The sequence below is a fragment of the Pituophis catenifer genome, unplaced genomic scaffold (genome assembly GCF_029215685.1).
Source record: "Pituophis catenifer annectens isolate HBS135680 unplaced genomic scaffold, rPitCat1.0.hap2 SCAF_13, whole genome shotgun sequence".
NCBI lineage: Eukaryota > Metazoa > Chordata > Lepidosauria > Squamata > Colubridae > Pituophis > Pituophis catenifer.
This window is the reverse complement of record NW_027256893.1, coordinates 23,373,229-23,393,285: the sequence shown is the minus strand read 5'-3', so window position 1 is coordinate 23,393,285 and position 20,057 is coordinate 23,373,229. Positions and strand designations below refer to the sequence as shown.

Here is a 20,057-nt window from a genome sequence, read left to right as displayed (position 1 = left end):
CTACAAGGCATTTTCAGACTAGGGCAGAGGTTTGCCACCTTAAACACTCAAAGAGCCATTTGGACCCGTTTCCCACAGAAAAGAAAACACCGGGAGCCACAAAACCCTTCCTGTGCCTGACTATTTTTTGAGCGGGCCACAAAACTAGCATATGTAGTCGAATTAAACATTCTGTTTTCTTCGGAAACTTTTCTTTTCTTGGATTTTATCCATGGTTGGCCTACCGGGGGTTGAAAAACTCAATAAATCGCGTGCTGGCGGGTGTCACACATTGGCGGTTGTGACGCATATTTTGAGAGACAGGGAGCCGCAGCAGAGGGGTGAAAGAGCCACATGCGGCTCCAGAGCCACAGGCTGCTGACCCCTGGACGAGGGGTACAAATATCTAGAAAGCCTTCAGTCTGGTGGAACAGCATACAAGAGAAAACAAGATCAGCCTTCAGGAGCTCTAGGCACATGGTAGACTTGAAAAAGAAAAACAAAAAAAAAACACCAGAGAAATTCAAAAGAAATTCTAAATCTAAAGCATCCCAAAAGAGGCAGAACCACCGTTTGGACAGTGGAAGATAAATTTCACCACAATAGAAAATTTGCTTTGCTTTCCAGGCTTGGCTCCACGGTTCCTTTTCCTAGACAAGGAAACCTTCAAACAATTTTCGGGGGCACAGTGGAAAGGGAAGGGGAGGAGGAAAGGAAAAAAGGAGAGAGGAGAGAAAAGAAAGGAGAAGGGAGAGGAGAAAGGAAAGGAAAGGAAAGGAAAGGAAAGGAAAGGAAAGGAAAGGAAAGGAAAGGAAAGGAAAGGAAAGGAAAGGAAGGAAAGGAAAGGAAAGGAAAGGAAAGGAAAGGAAAGGAAAGGAAAGGAAAGGAAAGGAAAGGAAAGGAAAGGAAAGGAAAGGAAAGGAAAGGAAAGGAAGATTAAAAAGGGAAGGGAAGGGAAGGGAAGGGAAGGGAAGGAAAGGAAAGGAAAGGAAAGGAAAGGAAAGGAAAGGAAAGGAAAGGAAAGGAAAGGAAAGGAAAGGAAAGGAAGATAAAAAAGGGGAATGAAGGGGAAGGACAAAAAAAGGAGAGGAAAGGATAGAAGGGATGGACTAGGAAGGAAGTAAAAAGAGAAAGGAAGAGAAGGAAGGAAAAGGATGGGAGGGAGGGAGGGAGGAAAGGAGGAAAGAAGGAAAAAGAGAGAGGGAAAGGAAAGGTCACCATTTGTCTTCTATTAATATAATGGCAGGATATTTCACGCTGTAAGGCTTCAAAGTTACTGAGAAACAGATCCGGCATAATCAATGTTTCATTTCTTCCTAATCCTGGGATTTATTCTTTCGGCAGATGAAAGGATCCGGCTGCACAGTCCCAGTCTTTTCAACATGGTCTTTTCTCCATCCACAATTAGATAAAAAAGATTTTTACACAGACACCCCCCCCCTTTTTTTTTCTCCCTCTCTGATGTCTTCTTCAATCACAGGAGGGGTGGCAGAAATGGCTCCATCCAGTTGGAAAGGCTGAAGAGCAAAGCAGCTGCTCCCAAGTCGGGCAACCTCTCACTTCCTGCCCTCCGAACGGACCTGGCTGAAGATGAGATTAATTAAGCATTATTGTCCTGATTCCCTGAGTAGCTGCCGGGGTCAAGGATCAACTTTTGCTCACACTGCTGGTCAGTTAAATCAAGCGTAGCCATGTGCGCAGGCCGCCTTGACATAACGGGCCAACCGCCAAATATTCATTTCATCCCACGTAACCCAACATGTCCAACCTTGGCAACTTGAAGACCTCTGGACTTGCAACTCCCAGAATTCCCCAGCCAGCTATGGGGATTCTGGGAGCGGAAGTCCACAGGTCTTCAAGATGCCGAGGCTGAACATCCCTGCTCTAGAGATGCTTTCATCTGAAGGTCACCTCGAGGGGGATAGAATATTCTTTATTGGCCAGATGTGATTAAACACGCAAGGAATTTGTCTCTGGGGCGCAAGCTCTCAGTGTACATACGAACAAGAGATAAGTCATAAATCATACAGTTCTTGACAAGTTAAAACAATCAACCAGTGGAACAGTTGCCTCCAGAAGTTGTGGGTGCTCCATCATCACTGGTGTCAAGTTTCCGAAAGATGCCCTAATTAATTCATGAGCCATGATCCAAACTTCAAAGGAAATATAGTCATTTATTAGGAGCAACATTCCGGCAATACTGGGATGCAGTTAGGACTGATCCCACGTAGATTTACGTTCCCCTATGACCCTGTCTCTCCCCTCCTCTCTGGCCATGTCATAAATCACATTCTCCAATTAACCACTTTGGCTGGCTGTGAAACCTAACACCCTCCTTCTGATTGCGGTCGGAAAGAATGTATGGAATTCACTTCAGTTCTCCCTCCCTCCTGCTCATGGCAACTTGAAAGCTTTGCAAGTTGACAACTGGAGGTTTTTAAGAAGAGATCGGACAGCCCTTGTCTGAAATGCTATAGGCCAGGGTCTCCTGCTTGAGCAGGACTAGAAGACCTTCAAGGTCCCTCCCAGCTCTGTTTCTGATTGAATTTCTAAAATTCTGCATTTCCTTAGCCCAGGCAAACATTAAAAGGCATCTTGTGAAATGTACGTGGTCCTTGCTCAGCTGCGGAGAACTTGAGCCGAGAAGGAAACGAAACGTTTTCAAAGGTGGGAAAAACAAGAAGGAAGGAAGGCCAGGTGTTTTTGTAAAAAGCATCTTTGGGATTAAGCTGCAATGCTCTGGCATTAAAGCTCGGTTGGCAAGTGGGTATCAAGCCCTCCCAAGTTTATATAGCTTGACGAAGGGCCTTCCCTGCATAGGATGAGATCTAGCCCCGATTTGGGTTCTGCTTTTTTTTTTGTCCAAACAGTGAGAACGAAAGTGCAACGCATTCACTTCATACACCCAGGAAAGGACGTCGGCTTCCTTCAGGCCCTGATTAAACAGCGGAAACCCCTCAACACACGGAGTTATTTAAAGCAGCTAGTCTGGTCGGTTCTTATTCCCAACCCCCCCCCCCCCCCAGTTCAATCTGCTATTGATTCAGCCTTCGCTGCGGTGTGCTATAAATTAATAGGCTCTTTCGTTGCTGTTAGAAGATGCATTTAGAGCTGGCCATTAATAACTCCGTTAGGGGAATTGAAGTTTGGGATTTAAAATCTTCTATTCCTTCAGGAGTTTCAAGGGCTGTTTCGCACACGAAGCATTCAGGTTGTGTACTGTGGACATCACTGTGGGATGTCACAGATAGTCCTTGATGTCTATGGAGGTTCTCCGTTCTCTGGGTCATGGTTGTCCCAAAAGTGCTTTTTCAAGAGGCAACTGGATTTTCTGGTATTTCCTTTGAAGATGTTTCACTTCTCATCCAAGTAGCTTCTTCAGCTCTGAGTGGATGGTGAGGAATGGAAGGGTTTATATTCCTTGCAGACAGCTGATCCTTTGCATCCTTTTAGAGGGTCGTTGAGGCCACTTGGAGGTTTGTCTGTGTCCTCAGGGTCACCTGAGTGGGGCTCCTGGTTCCTGGAGTCTACAATTTTTTCCTCTGGAAATCCATTCCTCCTCCCACACCATTCCAAAGTGTCCATCCCAAATTGTATAGCTAAAAGACTGTAGAGATTCTCAGTCATGTTGTCCCAAAGGTGCTTTTTTCAGGAGGCAACTTGTTTTTTTCTTTTGAATACGGTCAAAAGACGAACAGAGGTAGATGTTCAACCATGTTGATCAATTATGATGAACCTTGTGGTGGTAAAGTCGAGGATTACCTCCAGGGATTTACAGCAGTAGTGGGATTCAAATCCAGGCGCTACCGGTTCACTATCGGTAGCGCGAGCGTGAGGCGCTTCTGTGCATGCGCAGAGTGTTTTTGGTGACTTCTGGGCAGGTGGGCGGAGTCTCCTGCCACCACCGCTACCGGTTTTCCCGAACTGGGGCGAACCGGGAGCAACCCACCATTGATTTACAGGTGAAATAAAATGCTTATTTTGGGATCGGCGCTCCTGCTTCCCCAGGTTTTCCATTTCAAAAGCCTGAAATATTTTCCTTTTTTAAGCGGTTTAAAGAGAGCTCGAAAGGTCCACCGGAGAAAAGGGGTGGGCTGCCCACGCCTTTCTGTGGCCTCGGACTTTTTGATGATCTGCAAAACCAAATGCAACCTTGTGGGGAAAAAAAAAACCCTGAAATTTCTTCCCCCAGGACCGTCTGACACTTCAGGAGGGGGGGACAACCAGCTTCTGATTCAGCTCAACCCTAAAAGCTTCTCCAGGCTTGTAACCAAATATGGTCAACACATTCACGGAAGGAATGTCAGCGAATCAGGTGAGCTGTCAGTCAAAGGGAACCTCGCTGAGCAGAAAACAAAACCACAGGAAGATGACTGTGCAGAACGAGAGAGAACGGGGGCCAGTGGGAGCGAAGCAGCAGCCAAGGTTGCCTTTTATGGTTAAAAGGGGGAAAAAAAATTAGCAACAATAAACGAACCTTCGCTGCAATCTGAATCTACCCTTAAGTTAAATTTAACCAGCGGTGATCAAATGACTTAACAAGCCAGAGGTAGAAGCGTCATTTATGCATTTAATTTGTCTCAGGTGTGCAATGCAATGCTTTTTTTCCTTATAAGGAAGGGTTTTTTTTTTTTTGTCCTCCTTAAATAATGCGGATGTCTTTGACTTATGACCATAATGGAGCCTGCCCATTAGGGTCATAGCAATAGCACTTAGACTTACGGTTTATACTGCTTCACAGTGCTTTACAGCGCTCTCTAAATCAGCCTCTTGCCCCCAACAATCTGGGTCCGCATTTTACCGACCTCAGAAGGATGGAAGGCTGAGTCAACCTTCGACTGGATCGAACTGCTGGCAGTGGGCAGAGTCAGCCTTACTGCATTTGGAGAGAGTGGGAGGGGAGAGAGGGAGGGGAAAAAAAAAAAAAAAGAGAGAGAGAGAGAGAGAGAGAGAGAAGAGAGAGAGAGAGAGAGAGAAACAAACAGAGGAAAAAAAGAGACATAAATAGCAATAGCCCTTAGACTTGTATACCGCTTTACAGTGCTTTTACAGCCCTCTCTAAGCAGTTTACAGAGTCAGCCTCTTGATCCCAACAATCTGGGTCCTCACTTTACCAATCTCAGAAGGATGGAAGCAGAGGGGGGTTTCAGCAGGTTCTGACCAGTTCTGGAGAACCGGTCGCAGAAATTTTGAGTAGTTCGGAGAACCGGTAATAAAAATTCTGACTGGCCCCGCCCCCATCTATTCTCTGCCTCCCGAGTCCCAGCTGATCGGGAGGAAATGGGGATTTTGCAGTAACCTTCCCCTGAAGTAGGGTGGGAATGGAGATTTTACAGTATCCTTCCCCCTGCTACATCCACCAAGCCACGCCCACAGAACCGTAGTAAAAAAATTTGAAACCCACCAGTGGGGCTAACCCTACCTTTGTTGGATCTTGGGTGAGGGCCTTTGCCTATGAATAGACCTAGCTATCTCTTTATCTCTTAAGTGTGGACATCTGCTGTGGGCTATTGAGGGAGGGTGGGGGCTATTAGGAGTGAGTCTGTGTCCTGCCTAAAAACATGTTTCTCCATTTCTCATCCAGGGAAAATAGAACATTCTGCTTTTTAATATTTCCTAGAATATTTCATTTTCCTAGGGAGAGGGGTGACTGCTAACTTCCTACAATATAACCCCAGCACGGTTTTGTTCTCCTTGGCATCAATGGCATCACGCGGAAGCGTAGCCCGGATCTTTGTGGCAATTGCACAACAATGAAAAAAATGTGGGAAGGCGGTGATTTTGACCGCCGAAATGGCTTATTCAGGCGATCAGTGTGGAACTCAAGAGGGGAAACAGCGCAACGGTCCTCGTTTGTTGCACAATTCTCCTTTCATCCCTTCTGAACAGCTGGGCACACCATGAAAAGGCTCCGTTTTTTCTCCTGGAACGCGTTGTGCGTTAATAAACATCCCACTGCCATTGTGTGGGCATCAGCCCAAAAAGCACAAGGCGGCTGGCACCATCCTGGGCACTTTTATTCACACCCAGCCAAGCTGCCACCCTTGCTGCCTGTGAGATTTGCTAAAGGCAGGGGAGGCTGATCTAGAGCAAAGGCAACGGCCAATGGCAAAGTCTAATCTTTCCACTTGGAACGACTTGGATATTTCTGCACCGGTAGTTCAACGAGCTGGAAGAGAGTCTTTAAGATGCAGAGTTTGTCTTTTGCAACCAGCTCTCCTATTGGCATGTATTATTGTAGAAGCATAAAATTGGGCATGATCTGGATGGACAGACACAGAATTAAAAACCTCCAGGAGAAATAAAATAAAATAATCTGCCTTAGCCCCCTGTGCCTGCTAAGTTTGTGATAGTTTAAAAATAAAAATAAAAAAGTTCCCCTGGGCGCAACCGGGATTCGAACTCGCGACTTCAAGACACCTTTGAGGCTTTTGTCCGGCTCGCCCTTAGGAGGGTTCTCATTGGCTACGACAGCTGAAAAGGAAGACGCTCTTTCCCGCAGGAGGGCGCTCGCATCTCCTCAACCTCCACACCATAGAGTACAACATCTAGAAAGTCAACCCCTTCGTACTTCACTTCCGGCGTGACTGCACAAACTCCCAGGAGGCTTTCTTACCACTGAGCTGCCGATGCCTAGAATGGCAGTGATATTCCGCTTTTGAGGCGTTTTAAAGCCACATGAATGACGAAGGCGGTGACGTAACGTTTAGAACGGCCCCTCCTCCCCCGAGGTCCTCTGACGCTCCCATTGGCTGAGTGCTCTGTTGCTCAAGCGGGCTCTGCGGCGGGGGGCGGGGCCCCAGCTGGCGGCTGCTCGGAGCTGAGGGCGGCGGCGGCGGCGGGGCGGGGGGGCAGCGCCGCGGAACAGCGAAGCCGCTGTAGGAAATCGAGCGGCGGGGATCCCTCCGGGCCTCCGGCACCGTCCCTACGAAGCGAGGCGGCGGCTGCCGCGAACTTTCGGCCTTGACGGAGGGGGCGGAGTCCGCCCGGGGCCGCCTTTATTATTCATGCGGGGCGCGAGGCATGGTGGGTGGCCCTCATTGACATTCATGAGCCTCATGAATATTAATGTATCATGAATATAAAGGGGAGGAGCTTTGGGGGGGTTTCCCCCCTCCCCTTTCTTTCTTTCTCGCTTCCTTTACCAAGTTTTCCAGCTGAGTTAGTCCAAATAGGTATGTTTTCTCTGCATGTTTTTAATAATAAGTAAAGAGGAAGACTCCATCTCTTTTTAAAATTTTTCTTTGCACAACCACCTTGCAAGGTAGGCCAGCTTGCATTCCTTGCCCAAGTCTTGGGCAACTCATTAAATTTTCCTGCTTCTGCATGCACTTTGGGCTGTTTGCTTAAGGCTTCCCCTGGCCTCCCTGCCTTTCTCTCCTTTTGCACTCTTTCTTTGGCAGATTTTAATTATTTGCTCAATTTATTTGCTGCCCGTCTCGCTACGGGGCTACTCTGGGCAGCGATAAAACAGGTGAAAAATGATTTAAAGTGTGTAAATGAAACATTTCTTTTTCTTTTTTGCCAGAAAGCTGGGTTGGTCTCTGGCAGCCAAAAGTATGGAGACTTTAGGCAACCCTATTCCTTTTTAAAAACTTTTTTGCATATATTTTGAACGTATACATTTATTTTTTATGATATTTATGATAGACTTACCTTATAGTTCCCAGGTTCAAATTCTGGCTGCGCCCAAAGGGAATATTTTTAGTATTGGAGTGTAGCAGCCGCAGGGACCTCAAGCCAAACAATTTATATTTATTTTTATATATATTGCGGCTCAGTTCATCCAGGGCATGGAGAAGCTGGACTTGGCACCTCTCAAAAGCCTCTGTCTTTTAATGTGTGTGTTTATGTGCATACAAGGATAGATAGCTATAGACAGATGATAAGATAGATAGCCAGGTAATTGTTAAATGAATTGCATCTGATTTTATCATTATTATCTTTTTTTTGCCACAATTGAGCTCAGGCTCAAGGTTGACTCAGCCTTCCATCCTTTCGAGGTAGGTAAAATGAGGACCCGGATTGTGGGGCAATAAACTGACTTTGTATTAAAAAAAAAGAACACCGTTTGGGGTGGGCCGAAAGCCCTACTAAGCAGGTATATACAAAAGTATGAAGGCTATTGCTTAACGCATTGTAAGCCGCCCTGAGTCTCCGGAGAAGGGCGGCATATAAATCGAACCAATAAATAAATAAATTAATTAAGTGAATCCAGTTTCCCCCCATTGTCCTTGCTTGTTGGAACATGGCTATGAAAGTTGCAAATGGCGATCGCATAATCCCCAGGATGCTGCAACCATCATAAATACATTGGGATCCACCCCTCTTAAAGTTGCCGAGTTTAAAAACCTCTGCTTTCTCCACTTCTCAGGTGCTAGGTTCCAGATTTCAGTTCCACCACGGTTAGAAAATTGGTGCAGCCACCAAAAGGGGAAGCGTAAATTGTTTTAACACCAGCAACCTCTTTATTTATAAATGGCTGAAAATCAGAAAGCTAAACCTGGTGTCTTAACGGTGTGTTTTAGAAAGGCTGGGTGTTTTTTTCCCCCCCTTTTTTCTTTAACCAGGTCCCTGCTCTATGAATATCGGTCTACCACCAGCCAAGACACAGCTTGTTTGACGAGATGAGAACATAAAGGACCTGTATTTCATCCGTTAAATTCCTCCACATTCTGGGCAAACCTTTGACGGGAGTCACATCAAGAAGAAGAAGAAAAAAAAGCAATTACTTTTCTTGGAAGCCCTTATTTATAAAAAGAGGTAATTGCCTTTTTCTTTCTGATCGGTTTCATTCTGCTAAGCAAAGAAGCAGGCAGCATTCATTGCGCGTGATATATTATTATTCCTGATATTTTCCATATGTGTGTGCGTTCGCTCAACGGCCACGTGGTTCACTTAGCAGCTTCCATAATTCACTTAACAGGCTGTAAAAATGGCACCCGGCTCTCGCTGAACAGCCTCGTTGCTTAACAACAGAAGTTCTGGTCCCAACTTTGGTTGCAAGTCGAGGACCACCTGTAGAGAAAACCCGTCCTTTAACGAATCCGCCTTTCCTGGTTGGGTTGCTTTCTGGCGCTGCCCGTGTTCGCGGAGAACAAGCTTTCGAGAAGTTCCCTGCGTTTTGTAACATCCTTTTCGCCTCCTCCGATTTCTCATTCGGGCCTTTTGAGGTGTTTCAGGTCGGGGAAATGGGTTGCGCAAGGACTCCATGCGGTTGTGGGTTTGTTGCTGGGTTTAATAACAGGGTCCTAACGTAACAGATTTGGAAGGGGCCTTGGAGGTCTTCTAGTCCAACCCCCTGCTCAAGCATGAGACCCTACACGGTTTCAGACAAATAACTGTCCAGTCTCCTCTTTAAAAATCCCAGTGAGAGGGGAAGGAAAGGGAAGGGAAGGGAAGGGAAGGGAAGGAAAGGAAAGGAAGGGAAGGGAAGGGAAGGGAAGGGAAGGGAAGGGAAGAAGGAAAGGAAAGGAAGGGAAGGGAAGGGAAGGAAAGGAAAGGAAAGGAAAGGAAAGGAAAGGAAAGGAAAGGAAGGGAAGGGAAGGGAAGGGAAGGGAAGGGAAGGGAAGGGAAGGGAAGGGAAGGGAAGGGAAGGGAAGGGAAGGAAGGGAAGGGAAGGGAAGGGAAGGAAAGGAAAGGAAGGGAAGGGAAGGAAAGGAAGGGAAGGGAAGGGAAGGGAAGGAAGGGAAGGAAAGGAAAGGAAAGGAAAGGGAAGGGAAGGGAAGGGAAGGGAAGGAAGGAGAAGGAAGGGAAGGGAAGGGAAGGGAAGGGAAGGGAAGGGAAGGAAGGAAAGGAAGAAGGAAAGGAAAGGAAGGAAGGAAAGGAAAGGAAAGGAAAGGAGAAGGAAAGGAAAGGAAAGGAAGGGAAGGGAAGGGAAGGGAAGGAAGGGAAGGTAGGGAAGGAAAAGAAGGAAAGGAAAGGAAAGGAAAGGGAAGGGAAGGGAAGGGAAGGGAAGGAAGGAAAGGATAAGGAAAGGAAGGAAGGAAAGGAAGGGAAGGGAAGGGAAGGGGAAGGGAAGGGAAGGGAAGGAAAGGAAGAAGGAAAGGAAAGGAAGGAGAAGGAAAGGAAAGGAAAAGAAGGAAAGGAAGGAAAGGAAAGGAAAGGAAAGGAAAGGAAAGGAAGGAAGGAAGGGAAGGAAGGAAAGGAAAGGAAGGGAAGGAAAGGAAAGGAAGGGAAGGGAAGGGAAGGGAAGGGAGAGGGAAGGGAAGGGGAAGAGGAAGGAAGGAGAAGGAAAGGAAAGGAAAGGAAGGAAGAATAACAGAGTTGGAAGGGGCCTTGGAAGTCTTCTAGTCCAACCCCCTGCTCAAGCATGAGACCCTATACCATTTCAGGTAAATAATTGTCCAATCACTTCTTAAAAACTTCCAGAGATAGAGCATTTACAACTTCTGGATTAATTGTCCTCACTGTCAGGAAATTCCTCCTTAGTTCCAGGTTGCTTCTCTCCTTATTTAATTTCCACCCGTTGCTTCTTGTCCTCCCCTCAGGGGCTTTGGAGAATAGCTTGACTCCCCCTCTTCTTTGGGGCAGCCCCTGAGATACTGGAACACTGCTATCGTGTCACCCCTGGTCCTTTTTTCCCACTAGACTGGGCTCCTGAAAGCCTGACCGAGTTTCTCTGTCCCCTCCCTTCCCCTCCTTAGGGCAGAGCAATCTCGGGTTTTCTTCTTTTACTTCCTCCTCCCTTGGCAGACTCAGCTGGTGTTGACCTAAGGGCTACTGAATACCTTTCTCAAGGCCATCTCGGTGTCCCTCTGCAACCCTCTGCTTTCTTCCTCCCCTTATTCCCCACCCTCTCCTGTCCTCGCAGGGCTGAGCCCCTCCTCATTTGCTGCTGAAGCTTACTTACCCCTCCTATATACATATATATATATACCCATAGCTTCTAAACGAAACAAGAGCCTGAAGATGACAGGGTTGTGAGCCTGTCGAAAGGTTGCTTTAAGAAAAACTTTTAAAGTCACTGGTAGGATTTTAGCTGCGGTTTTAAAGGACCTTGCAGAGTGCTCTGTAAGGATTTTTAGAAGATTTTAAGATGGGATTTTAACCAGGATTTTAAATATTTTAACCAACGTATTTATAATGACGTGGAAAAGCACCCGAGATTTTAATTTTTTGCATCTGTATGTATGTATGTATGTATGTATTTCTTTTCCGATCCCTTGCAGGATTTCTTCCCCCTGGCCGAAGGAAAATGGGCAACGTGGAAAGCAACGGCTCTTACCAGAAACACCTCTCCAGGTTTCTTCCCGATGAGCTCGCTGACGTCGATGGCGTTTTTAGCGCCTTATCTCGAGCGGACGAGGCCGTCGCGGTGAAGGTGGGGAAAAAGGCCCAGACTGGGGTGACCCTTGAAGCACTCAAGGTAAGGAAGCAACGGGCAAGGCTCCCTTAGGGTCGTAAGTCGAGGACTGCCTATAATTTATTCGTTTATTATATTTTTTTCCCCCTTGCCTTTATTATCTTATAAGTCACACAAGGCGGCAAATTTACATAATACCCCTTCCTCCTCCTCTTCCTCCTCCTCTTCCTCCTCCTCCTCTTTTTCCTCACAACAACAATTCTTCCCCCCCCCCACTCCCGTAACAACAACCCTGTGAGGCTGTGACTCGGCCTGTGGCACATGCCAGAGGAGCCGTTCTAGGGTTTTGTTCTTCTGGTGACGGGGGTAAGCTACTTCTTACGGGTGGTCCTCGACTTACAACCGCAATTGAGCCCCAGATTTCTGCCGCTAAGCGAGACAGCTGTTAAGTGAACTTTGTCCCCATTTTACCACCTTGCTTGACCCAGCCGTTAAGTTGAAAACACGGCGGGTGGTTCAATTAGTAACCACCCGGTCGTTGAGTGAATCCGGCTTTCCCCGCTGACTTTGCTTGTCAGGAGGTCGCAAAAGGGGATCACGTGACACTCCCTCCCCCCCCCCACCGCCCCCCGAGGGCCACTGTGACCATCATAAACGAGTCAGTTGCCGAGCTTCTGAATTTTGAACAGTGGTCGTAAGTGTGAAAAATGGTCATAAGGTCCTTTTTTTCCCCAGCGCCGTTGTACCTTTGAACGGTCACTAAATGAACTGTCGTAAGTCGAGGACTAGGTATGTTTTTCTGGATGCCTTTGGTCCCTTTCCTAGGCCTACGTCAAGGATGCCCTGCCTCCATCAATGGTTACGAGACTGTACAATGGGATGAGAAGCCTCCAGGAGACTCACAATTCCCCCGAGCCCATCCCCTGCGTGGCGAAGGAGCAGTTCGTGGCCTTTGCCTCCATCCTCTTCAAGGGCAACGCCCAGGAAAAAAGTGGGATTGTCCTGAAGATGGTCTCAGGTGCTCAGAAGGCTGTCAAGGGAAGCCAAATCCTAGAGGTAAGCGGGCCGACATCTCGCTTGCGTTCAGGGGGAAAGCAGAGGTCTGTTTCTTTATTTAGCACACGGCATCTCTCACGCAGTCACTGATACGCAACCCTAATAAAAGACATTACGCATACAGACACAGATATATGTTGAACTAAAGCAGCAGGAAATAATAGAGTTTATAGTTCTTAGTTACCACCTTTAGAGCGCTCCATGGCTTAGGACCGGGGTACTTACGAGACCGCCTTCTGCCACCAATAGCCTCTCACCGCCCAGTACGCTCCCATAGAGAGGGGCTTCTCAGGGTGCCGTCAGCCAAACAGTGTCGACTGGCGGCCCCCAGGGGGAGAGCCTTTTCTGTGAGGGCACCCACCATCTGGAACGAGCTCCCCCCAGAGATACAGAAGATTCCGGATCTGCGCACTTTCCGCCGTGCCCTCAAAACATTCCTGTTTCAGAAGGCCGGCCTGACCTAACTTTCCCTTTATATTGCTTTTTGATTTTATTTTAAACTGGGATGTCTTGAATTATCTAGGACCAGAGTGTTTAGTATATTTTAATTGGTTTTTTTATTAACGTTTGTATTACATGTATTTTTATCGTTCGCTGTTCACTGCCCTGAGTCCCTCAGGAATAGGGCGGTATATAAATTTAATAAATAAATAAATAAATAAATATAAAGTATGTGAAAGTATAATTCTTCTTCTTCTTGTGCCATGTCCGTCATCGGACGTTGGCGATCCTATTTTGATCAACAGCCGCACGAAAAAATGCTGCTGAGTTTTGTCCAAACCGGTCCCTTAGATTTTGAAGCCACGTTCATCATCTTCTTCTGCCTGGACCACGTTTGCCTTCAATCTTTCCCTGGAGGATTAAGTGAAGGATGCCGTATTTTTCCAGGTGTCGCATCCCATGTCCAAAATATTCTAACTTTCGCTCTTTTATGATTTTTTTTATGATTTCCCTTAGCTTTCCCAGGTGGCTTATGCCCTCCTCATTTCTGATTTTGTCAACCCAGCTTATAGGTAACAGCCGCCTGTAAATTCCACATTTCAAATACTAAAATATATAAAGGTAAGAATATTGTATTAAGGTAAAAACATAATAAAGTCTCCAAAATCTTTTCAGAGAAGCACTTTTTCGGTCCTTACGAGAGAGGACTTGTTTCTAGGAGCAAAAACATCAGAGACCATTTTTTTTAAAAAAAACCCCCTCATAGTGAGCCTTGGTAGTACAGGGGTTTAAGGCACCCTGTTATTAAGCTGGTTATTAAGACCGGCTGCCTGCAATTACTGCAGGGTTCGAATCTCGCCAAGGCTCAAGGTTGACTCAGCCTTCCATCCTTTCTAAGGTAGGTGAAATGAGGACCCAGTTTGTGGGGGCAATAAGCTGACTTTGTATAAATATACAAAAGGATGAAGGCTATTGCTGAGCACATTGTAAGCCGCCCTGAGTCTTCGGAGAAGGGCGGCATATAAATCAAATTAAAAAAAAAAAAAATTGCCTCCTTGAAGTTTGCAGGGGATCTGATCACCTCCGTGGTCCACGTGCTAAGCTACAGGAAGCTGCTGAAAGGGTGGAATCCAAAGAAGCTGAATAATTCAGTCCCTAGGATCAAAGCCTTGGCTACTCAGCTGGCCTCTGAACTGAAGTCTGCAGGTGAGCTGCAAGCGCTCGTGTTATTAAGTTGTGACCTAAGCAACAGCAGGACATAAAACAAAGCCTATCATAGGAAAGAGCCATAATATTCTGACTTAACATCCCTCATATACAGTAGTGGCCAAAATTGTGGAAACCTTTTGGGGAAAGTGTATTTTCTAAAACTAGCTAATAACACCCCCTTTTTTTTTGTGGGGGAGTAATACCATAAAATTACATATCAATGGAAAGATCATTTAATCAAGAATGTGATGCAATAACTTTTATGAAGGATTTGCTATTAGAATAGCAGTTACAGTATAAAGAAGAAAAGTGAAACACGTAGAAAAAAGGAGATAGACAAAAATTATCACTATGTCAGTTAATACTTCGTTGAGTAACCTTTAGCATGAATTACACAGCCTTACAACGTCTTCCCATGGAGGGAACCAAGTCTTTTAGTTCTGCAGCTGTTATCATGTGAAACCAAGATTGAAGGATTGCTTCTATTAACTGGGTTTTATTGCTGGGCCGCTTCTGACTAACAAGTTTCTTTAGTCCGATCCATCGATTTTCAATTGGGTGAAGGTCTGGGCTATTCCCAGGCCATTCCAGCAGTGGAATAGGATTATCTTGACACTCCAAAAAAAAAAAAAAAGTGGTGTTATTAGCCATCAAACTTCAAAAATACACTTTCCCCAAAAGGTTTCCACAATTTTGGCCACTACTGTAAGTAGTCCTTGGCTTAATGTCTGTTTGGTTATGACGGACTCCCATCCAAAAGTACTTATAACCCAGTTCTGGAGTTCTGGTGGCAGCACACTCATCCACTCCTGCAGTTTTTAGGAAGTATTTTGTTAATGTTAAGTCCTTTTGACTGGTTTTTGGCAAAAACAACAACAACCCACCCACCCATAGGAACGAATAACTGATGTGTTCACTTTAGGACCGCCGCATTCATTTTACGAGCCCCACAAAAAGAAAAAAGTGTAAAATTAGGTTAGTCACGGGGAGGCCTCAATTTACAACCGTCATGACTTATGATGAAAATTCCAGACTCCGTTCCACAGAGAGAATAGAATAACAGAATTGGCAGGGACCTTGGAGGTCTTCTAGTCCAACCCCCTTCTTAGGCAGGAAACCCTACACCACTTCAGTCAAATCATCTTCTTAAAAACTTCCAGTGTTGGAGCATTTACAACTTCTGGAGGCAAGTTGTTCCACTGGTTAATTCTTCTAACTGTCAGGAAATTTCTCCTTAATTCTAAGTTGCTTCTCTCCTTGATTAGTTTCTTTCCACCCATTGCTTCTTCTCCTGCCTTCAGGTGCTTTGGAGAATAGCTTGACTGCCTCTTCTTTGGGGCAGCCCCTGAGATCCATTATGGTCATAGGTTGAGGATTACCTGTTACCTCAGATTACCTCAGAATCCACTCTGAGACAGGCAGATGTTATATTAGGGTTAGGGGAATTCTGGGAGTTGAAGTCCACCCCTCTTAAATGGAGAAAGCCTGATATTTGGTATGTACATAGTATGTGGGTTTCGTCTTGCCAAATTCTGATTTGGCCAAACCCATCTCTCTTGCTTCAGAGGGGAAGAAGATGGAGGGAGACTCTGTCCTGGATGCCACGTGCGACCAAAACAGCCTGGAGGATTGGCTTTTCCGAGTCCCACAGATCTCCACCTTCCTCAAGGTGGTGCTTCAGCAGGGCCTGCTCCTCCTGCAGCCTCTCTCCGACGAAGCCGACGAGACCCTCCGTCTGCTGCCGGAATGCAGAGGCCTGCAAGGGTCCGCCTTCGTCAGCCTGCTCGACCTCCCCTCCATCACCTACCTCAATGCCCACCTGCCTTCTGAACTTCGGGATAAGTGGCAGCTGCTCTTCGCCTCCGGGATCCACGGCGAGAGCTTTAGCCAGCTGTGCGGACATGTTGTCAACAAAGGGCCCTGCCTCCTGGTCCTGAAGGACACCGATGGCTACATCTTCGGCGGGTTTTCCTCCTGTTCCTGGGAGGTGAAGCCCCAGTTTCAAGGTGAGCTCCTTGGAATTCAAGGCGAGATGAAAGGTGGTCCCCAGGCTGCAGAATTGTCCATGAATTAGACCACGTAAAGTTATAAACAATTGTTCCGGATCTTTCATGCATTAAAGTTAACAGATTTTAAGTACCGTATTTTTCGGAGTACAAGACGCACTTTTTTCCCTCCTAAAAGAGGCCGAAAATTTGGGTGCGTCTTATACTCCGAATGTAGCTTTTTCAAAGCTTTTTTTCAGCCCTAACGAAGCCCTAACGAGGCACTAGATCTCCGACTCTCAGCTGTTCTTTAGAAGCTTTTTTTCAGCTCTAACGAGTGAAGCATTTCCCCCCTCCTTTGCCTGCTTTTCTCATTGCTGCTTCCTCTCAGCTGTGCCTTAGAAGCTGTTTTTTATCCCCAAATAGGGGATAAAAAAAACAGCAAACGAATGTGCTGAAGCTGACCAGACTTAAGGACGATAGCTAGATGAATATCTGGTAGGCATATATTTTTTTTTCCTATTTTCCTCCCCAAAAAGTAAGCTGCGTCTTATACCAAGTATGGTACGTTGGTTCAAAAATTGTTGCTGTGCAATGCACCGTTTGGGCTCTCTTGAGGGCGCAAACAGACAAACGGATAACCACAAAATGAGAGTTTTAGTGGTAGATAAGTAGATACACCCATGCATACACAAACTGTGACAGCTGTTGCTATCCTCTAGGTGGCAGTCTTCTCTTAGAAGAAACTTCCAACAGCTAGCTCTCCCGTCAAAATGGGAAATGAATGAGGACTAGCCACTTCACTTTTTCCAATTAGGCTCTGCTGGGATGACTCTTTTCTGTTTTCCTCTCTCTGGTCCGTAACTCTTCATTCATTTGTTCCTCACAGGAAACAACACATGTTTTTTGTTCTCCATTTCCCCCTCGCTGGCAGTCTTCACCTGCAGTGGCTACAATAACCACTACATGTACCTCAATCACGGGCAGCAGACCATGCCGAACGGACTTGTGAGTAACAAACAGTGAGCTGTTCGAGTTTGCTTTGGCCCCAAGGCTTTGCCCATGATGGCTTGTACAGCTACCCATGCTTTGAAAATGTGTCAAAACAGGGGTCTCCAACCATGGTAACTTCTGAGGAGTCCCAGAATTCCTCAGCCAGCTTGTAGACTTCAACTCCCAGAATTCCTCAGCTAGCTTGTAGACTTCAACTCCCAGAATTCCTCAGCCAGCACAAGGACTTCAATTCCCAGAATTTCTCAGCCAGCTTGTAGACTTCAACTCCCAGAATTCCTCAGCCAGCACAAGGACTTCAATTCCCAGAATTTCTCAGCCAGCTTGTAGACTTCAACTCCCAGAATTCCTCAGCCAGCATGAGGACTTAAAACTCCCAGAATTCCATGGCTGGTTGAGGAATTCTGGGAGTTGAAGTCCACAAGTCGTAAAGTTACCATGGTTGGAGATTTCTGTGTCAAAAGAGACATTCTGGACTTTCTGCAATTGGCAAACCTCCTCCGCTGTTCATTGAGGCAGCTGACTTTCAGTGTCCTTGCCAATGTGAGACTAGGGTGCCCAAACTTCCATCAAATCCGATGTGGCTCCCAGAGAGGCTGCTTTAATGAGTAGCAGACGTCCAAAGCTCTTCTCCCCAATCATTTTTTAAGCGTATCCAGCTTTCGCTCTTAGCTAATTTTTTAAAAATGGATTACAGGTAGTTCTCAAGTTGCAATCTTTCATTTAGTGACCGAACGGCACTGAAAAAAATCCCCGGCACTTATGACCACTTTTCATGCTTATGACCGCTGCAGCCTCACTTGTGTTTCCATGATCAAAATTCGGACACTTGGAAACTGGTTCATATTTATGACCGCCGCAGCATCCTGGGGTCACGTGATTCCCCTTTGGCAGGCTTCTGACAAGCATAGTCAGTGGGAAAGCCGGATTCGCTGAACATCCATGTTTCCAACTTAATAGCCGTAGGGATTCACTTAACAGCTATGGCGAGAAAGGTAAAGTGAGCCAAACTCGCTCGACTGTTAATTGGGCTCGACTGTGGTCATAAATCAAGGACTACCTGTAATCCTTGCAGGTGTTTCCATTGGTTGGAGGTTCATTCTTGCATTCTCTTAACTTTTTCCTATATCTACAGACTTGATCACATGCCTGCCTTTTTTCTTTTTTTTTTTTTTTTTGGTCCTTCCAGGGCATGGGAGGTCAACTCGAATACTTTGGCCTCTGGGTGGACAGTAACTTTGGGCAAGGCCACAGCAAAGCCAAGCCTCGGTGCACCACGTACAACAGCCCTCAGCTGTCAGCCAAGGAGGACTTCCTGCTGGATTCCATGGAGGTGTGGGCCGTGGGAGACCTCCCGGAAGCCAAAAATGTAAGTCTTGCCACTCCGAGCAAAGCCACCTTAGGTGGTGATGTAAACTTCCTGTTTGGGCAGGAGTTGCCTGCTCCGTAGTAGGGCATGAAATCCATAAGTCCAAAGTTGGCTTAAGCGTCTTGTTTGCACCTGGGGAGAAGCCGAAGGGGTCCTGCAGCAGAAAATGGAAAAGTTCCCCAAGATTGGAGTTGCATGGAAGTCAACCAAAAACATGACCAAGCTAGGAAGAGAAGAAGGGGAGGGGAAACAGGGCCTATAGGGCTCTGTGCAGGGGTGAAATGCTACCGGTTTGGGCCGCTTCACCCGAACTATTTATCTAGCCCTTGGTTCATGGGGTGAGCCAACCCATCAGCTTCAATCATCACTTGGTTGGACCGTAGCCCGTTGAGGTGTTAACCTGGGCTTCATAGGTTGTGCATATTCAGTCTCTTCCCATCCATGGAGTTCCACTCCGAGCAAGGCAAATAGGTTAATGCAGGACATGGACTCTTAAATTCTCAGGTATTTGGTTTCTAAGATCTTTTATGCAACTGGCAGGCTTTGTGTATCTTGATCTCTGGCTTAGCAGCTGCATTTTCTCTTTCTTTTGAACAACTTGAATAATAATAATAAAAAAATCAGTGTACTTTGATTCCTTCCTCCCCCGTGGCGCCCCAGCTCCAAGAGACTTACTTAACTGACTTAATTGGCTTTTTCTGGCAGCTCTTGTCATCTGACCTAACCTGTTTCACTGATCAGGTCAAAGCAGAACCTTTCCATGTTTGCCAGGCGGTAGGACGGGCAAGGAATCCACCCAACTGTCTTAGCTCAGGTTTCAGGAACAAACATAGTCGGTCAGAGCTGGTTGCAGCCCAGATCTGCTCACCTTCAGCTGTGGTAGTTGTTTTGTTTTGTTTCCCCAACCTCTCTTCTGGGTTTGACTTTAGGGAAAAGGACAGAAGAGCATCTTAGACGCCGACCCAGAGGCCCAAGCTTTGCTAGAGATGATGGGGAAAAGCCGCCAGAGTGATGGGTTTCGGAAACCACCTGATGATGATGAAGAAGACAACAACTGAGATCTCGTCTTGGAAACTTTTTCCTCCCCCCAAGTCTGACCAGGATTTTGCTGGAACATCTTCCAAGCTTTCTATTTTCCACATGGCGGTATCCGTGGCCCAATCTCTTAAGCGTGATGAGATTTGGTTAAATAACAATTGGTGTCTTTACAAACTTTGGACGTATTATCTGCAGGGTGTCCCTGTGTGTCCCGTCCCCCCCCCCCCGGGATTGGGTGTGTATTGTTCTAAATTCAGGACCACCTTCTTTTCACATTATTCACATTTATTATGGGTGCAAGCCCACCTCAGGGGACTCCCAGATTTCTGGTGGAAAAGTATTCCTTGGAGGGACCCCAGATCATTCACAAGAGTTGTCAAAACTCAATGTCTTCCGTGCAAATCAATCCGTATTTTGTTGGGAAAATTTAAATGCTCCATATAAAGCATATTGGGGGTCTATTGAGGTGCCATATCCGGAAATCAGGATTTCATATCTGAGTTAATCGCACCAATATAAACGATTGGATCAGGCTCAGCCTGAGTCTTTTTTAAGAGACCAGACAAATGTTGGCTGTGAATTTCTAGCTTCATGAGCTAGCAAAAAAGCAGACTCTTAATGTGTGAATCCAGTCAATGTTTTTTTTTTTTTTTTAAATCCTAAT

The 20,057-nt window shown here is 46.3% G+C and overlaps 1 protein-coding gene across 2 annotated transcripts; it reads left to right on the top strand.

Annotated features, from left to right (window-relative positions):
* Positions 1-6,842: 6,842 nt before the first annotated feature.
* On the top strand, positions 6,843-20,050 carry MEAK7 (MTOR associated protein, eak-7 homolog). Of its 2 annotated transcripts, none has more exons than XM_070953123.1 (9): positions 6,843-7,005; positions 8,550-8,742; positions 11,151-11,347; positions 12,110-12,340; positions 13,843-13,987; positions 15,556-15,996; positions 16,865-16,983; positions 18,176-18,355; positions 19,285-20,050. In XM_070953123.1, exons 3-9 carry the CDS (start codon positions 11,177-11,179, stop codon positions 19,411-19,413), a joined length of 1,416 nt encoding a protein of 471 aa, XP_070809224.1. In that variant the 5' UTR covers positions 6,843-7,005; positions 8,550-8,742; positions 11,151-11,176; the 3' UTR covers positions 19,414-20,050. The 2 variants fall into 2 exon arrangements, with proteins under 2 accessions (XP_070809224.1, XP_070809225.1); XM_070953124.1 differs by lacking the exon at positions 6,843-7,005 and adding an exon at positions 7,124-7,154.
* Positions 20,051-20,057: the final 7 nt, after the last annotated feature.

Bases quoted from the DNA above. Each gene is read 5' to 3' on its own strand.
- MEAK7 (XM_070953123.1), top strand. From the start codon at position 11,177: ATGGGCAACGTGGAAAGCAACGGCTCTTACCAGAAACACCTCTCCAGG. The intron at 11,348-12,109 runs GTAAGGAAGCAA...TCCCTTTCCTAG, and splicing joins TGACCCTTGAAGCACTCAAG to GCCTACGTCAAGGATGCCCT. The intron at 12,341-13,842 runs GTAAGCGGGCCG...GCCTCCTTGAAG, and splicing joins AGGGAAGCCAAATCCTAGAG to TTTGCAGGGGATCTGATCAC.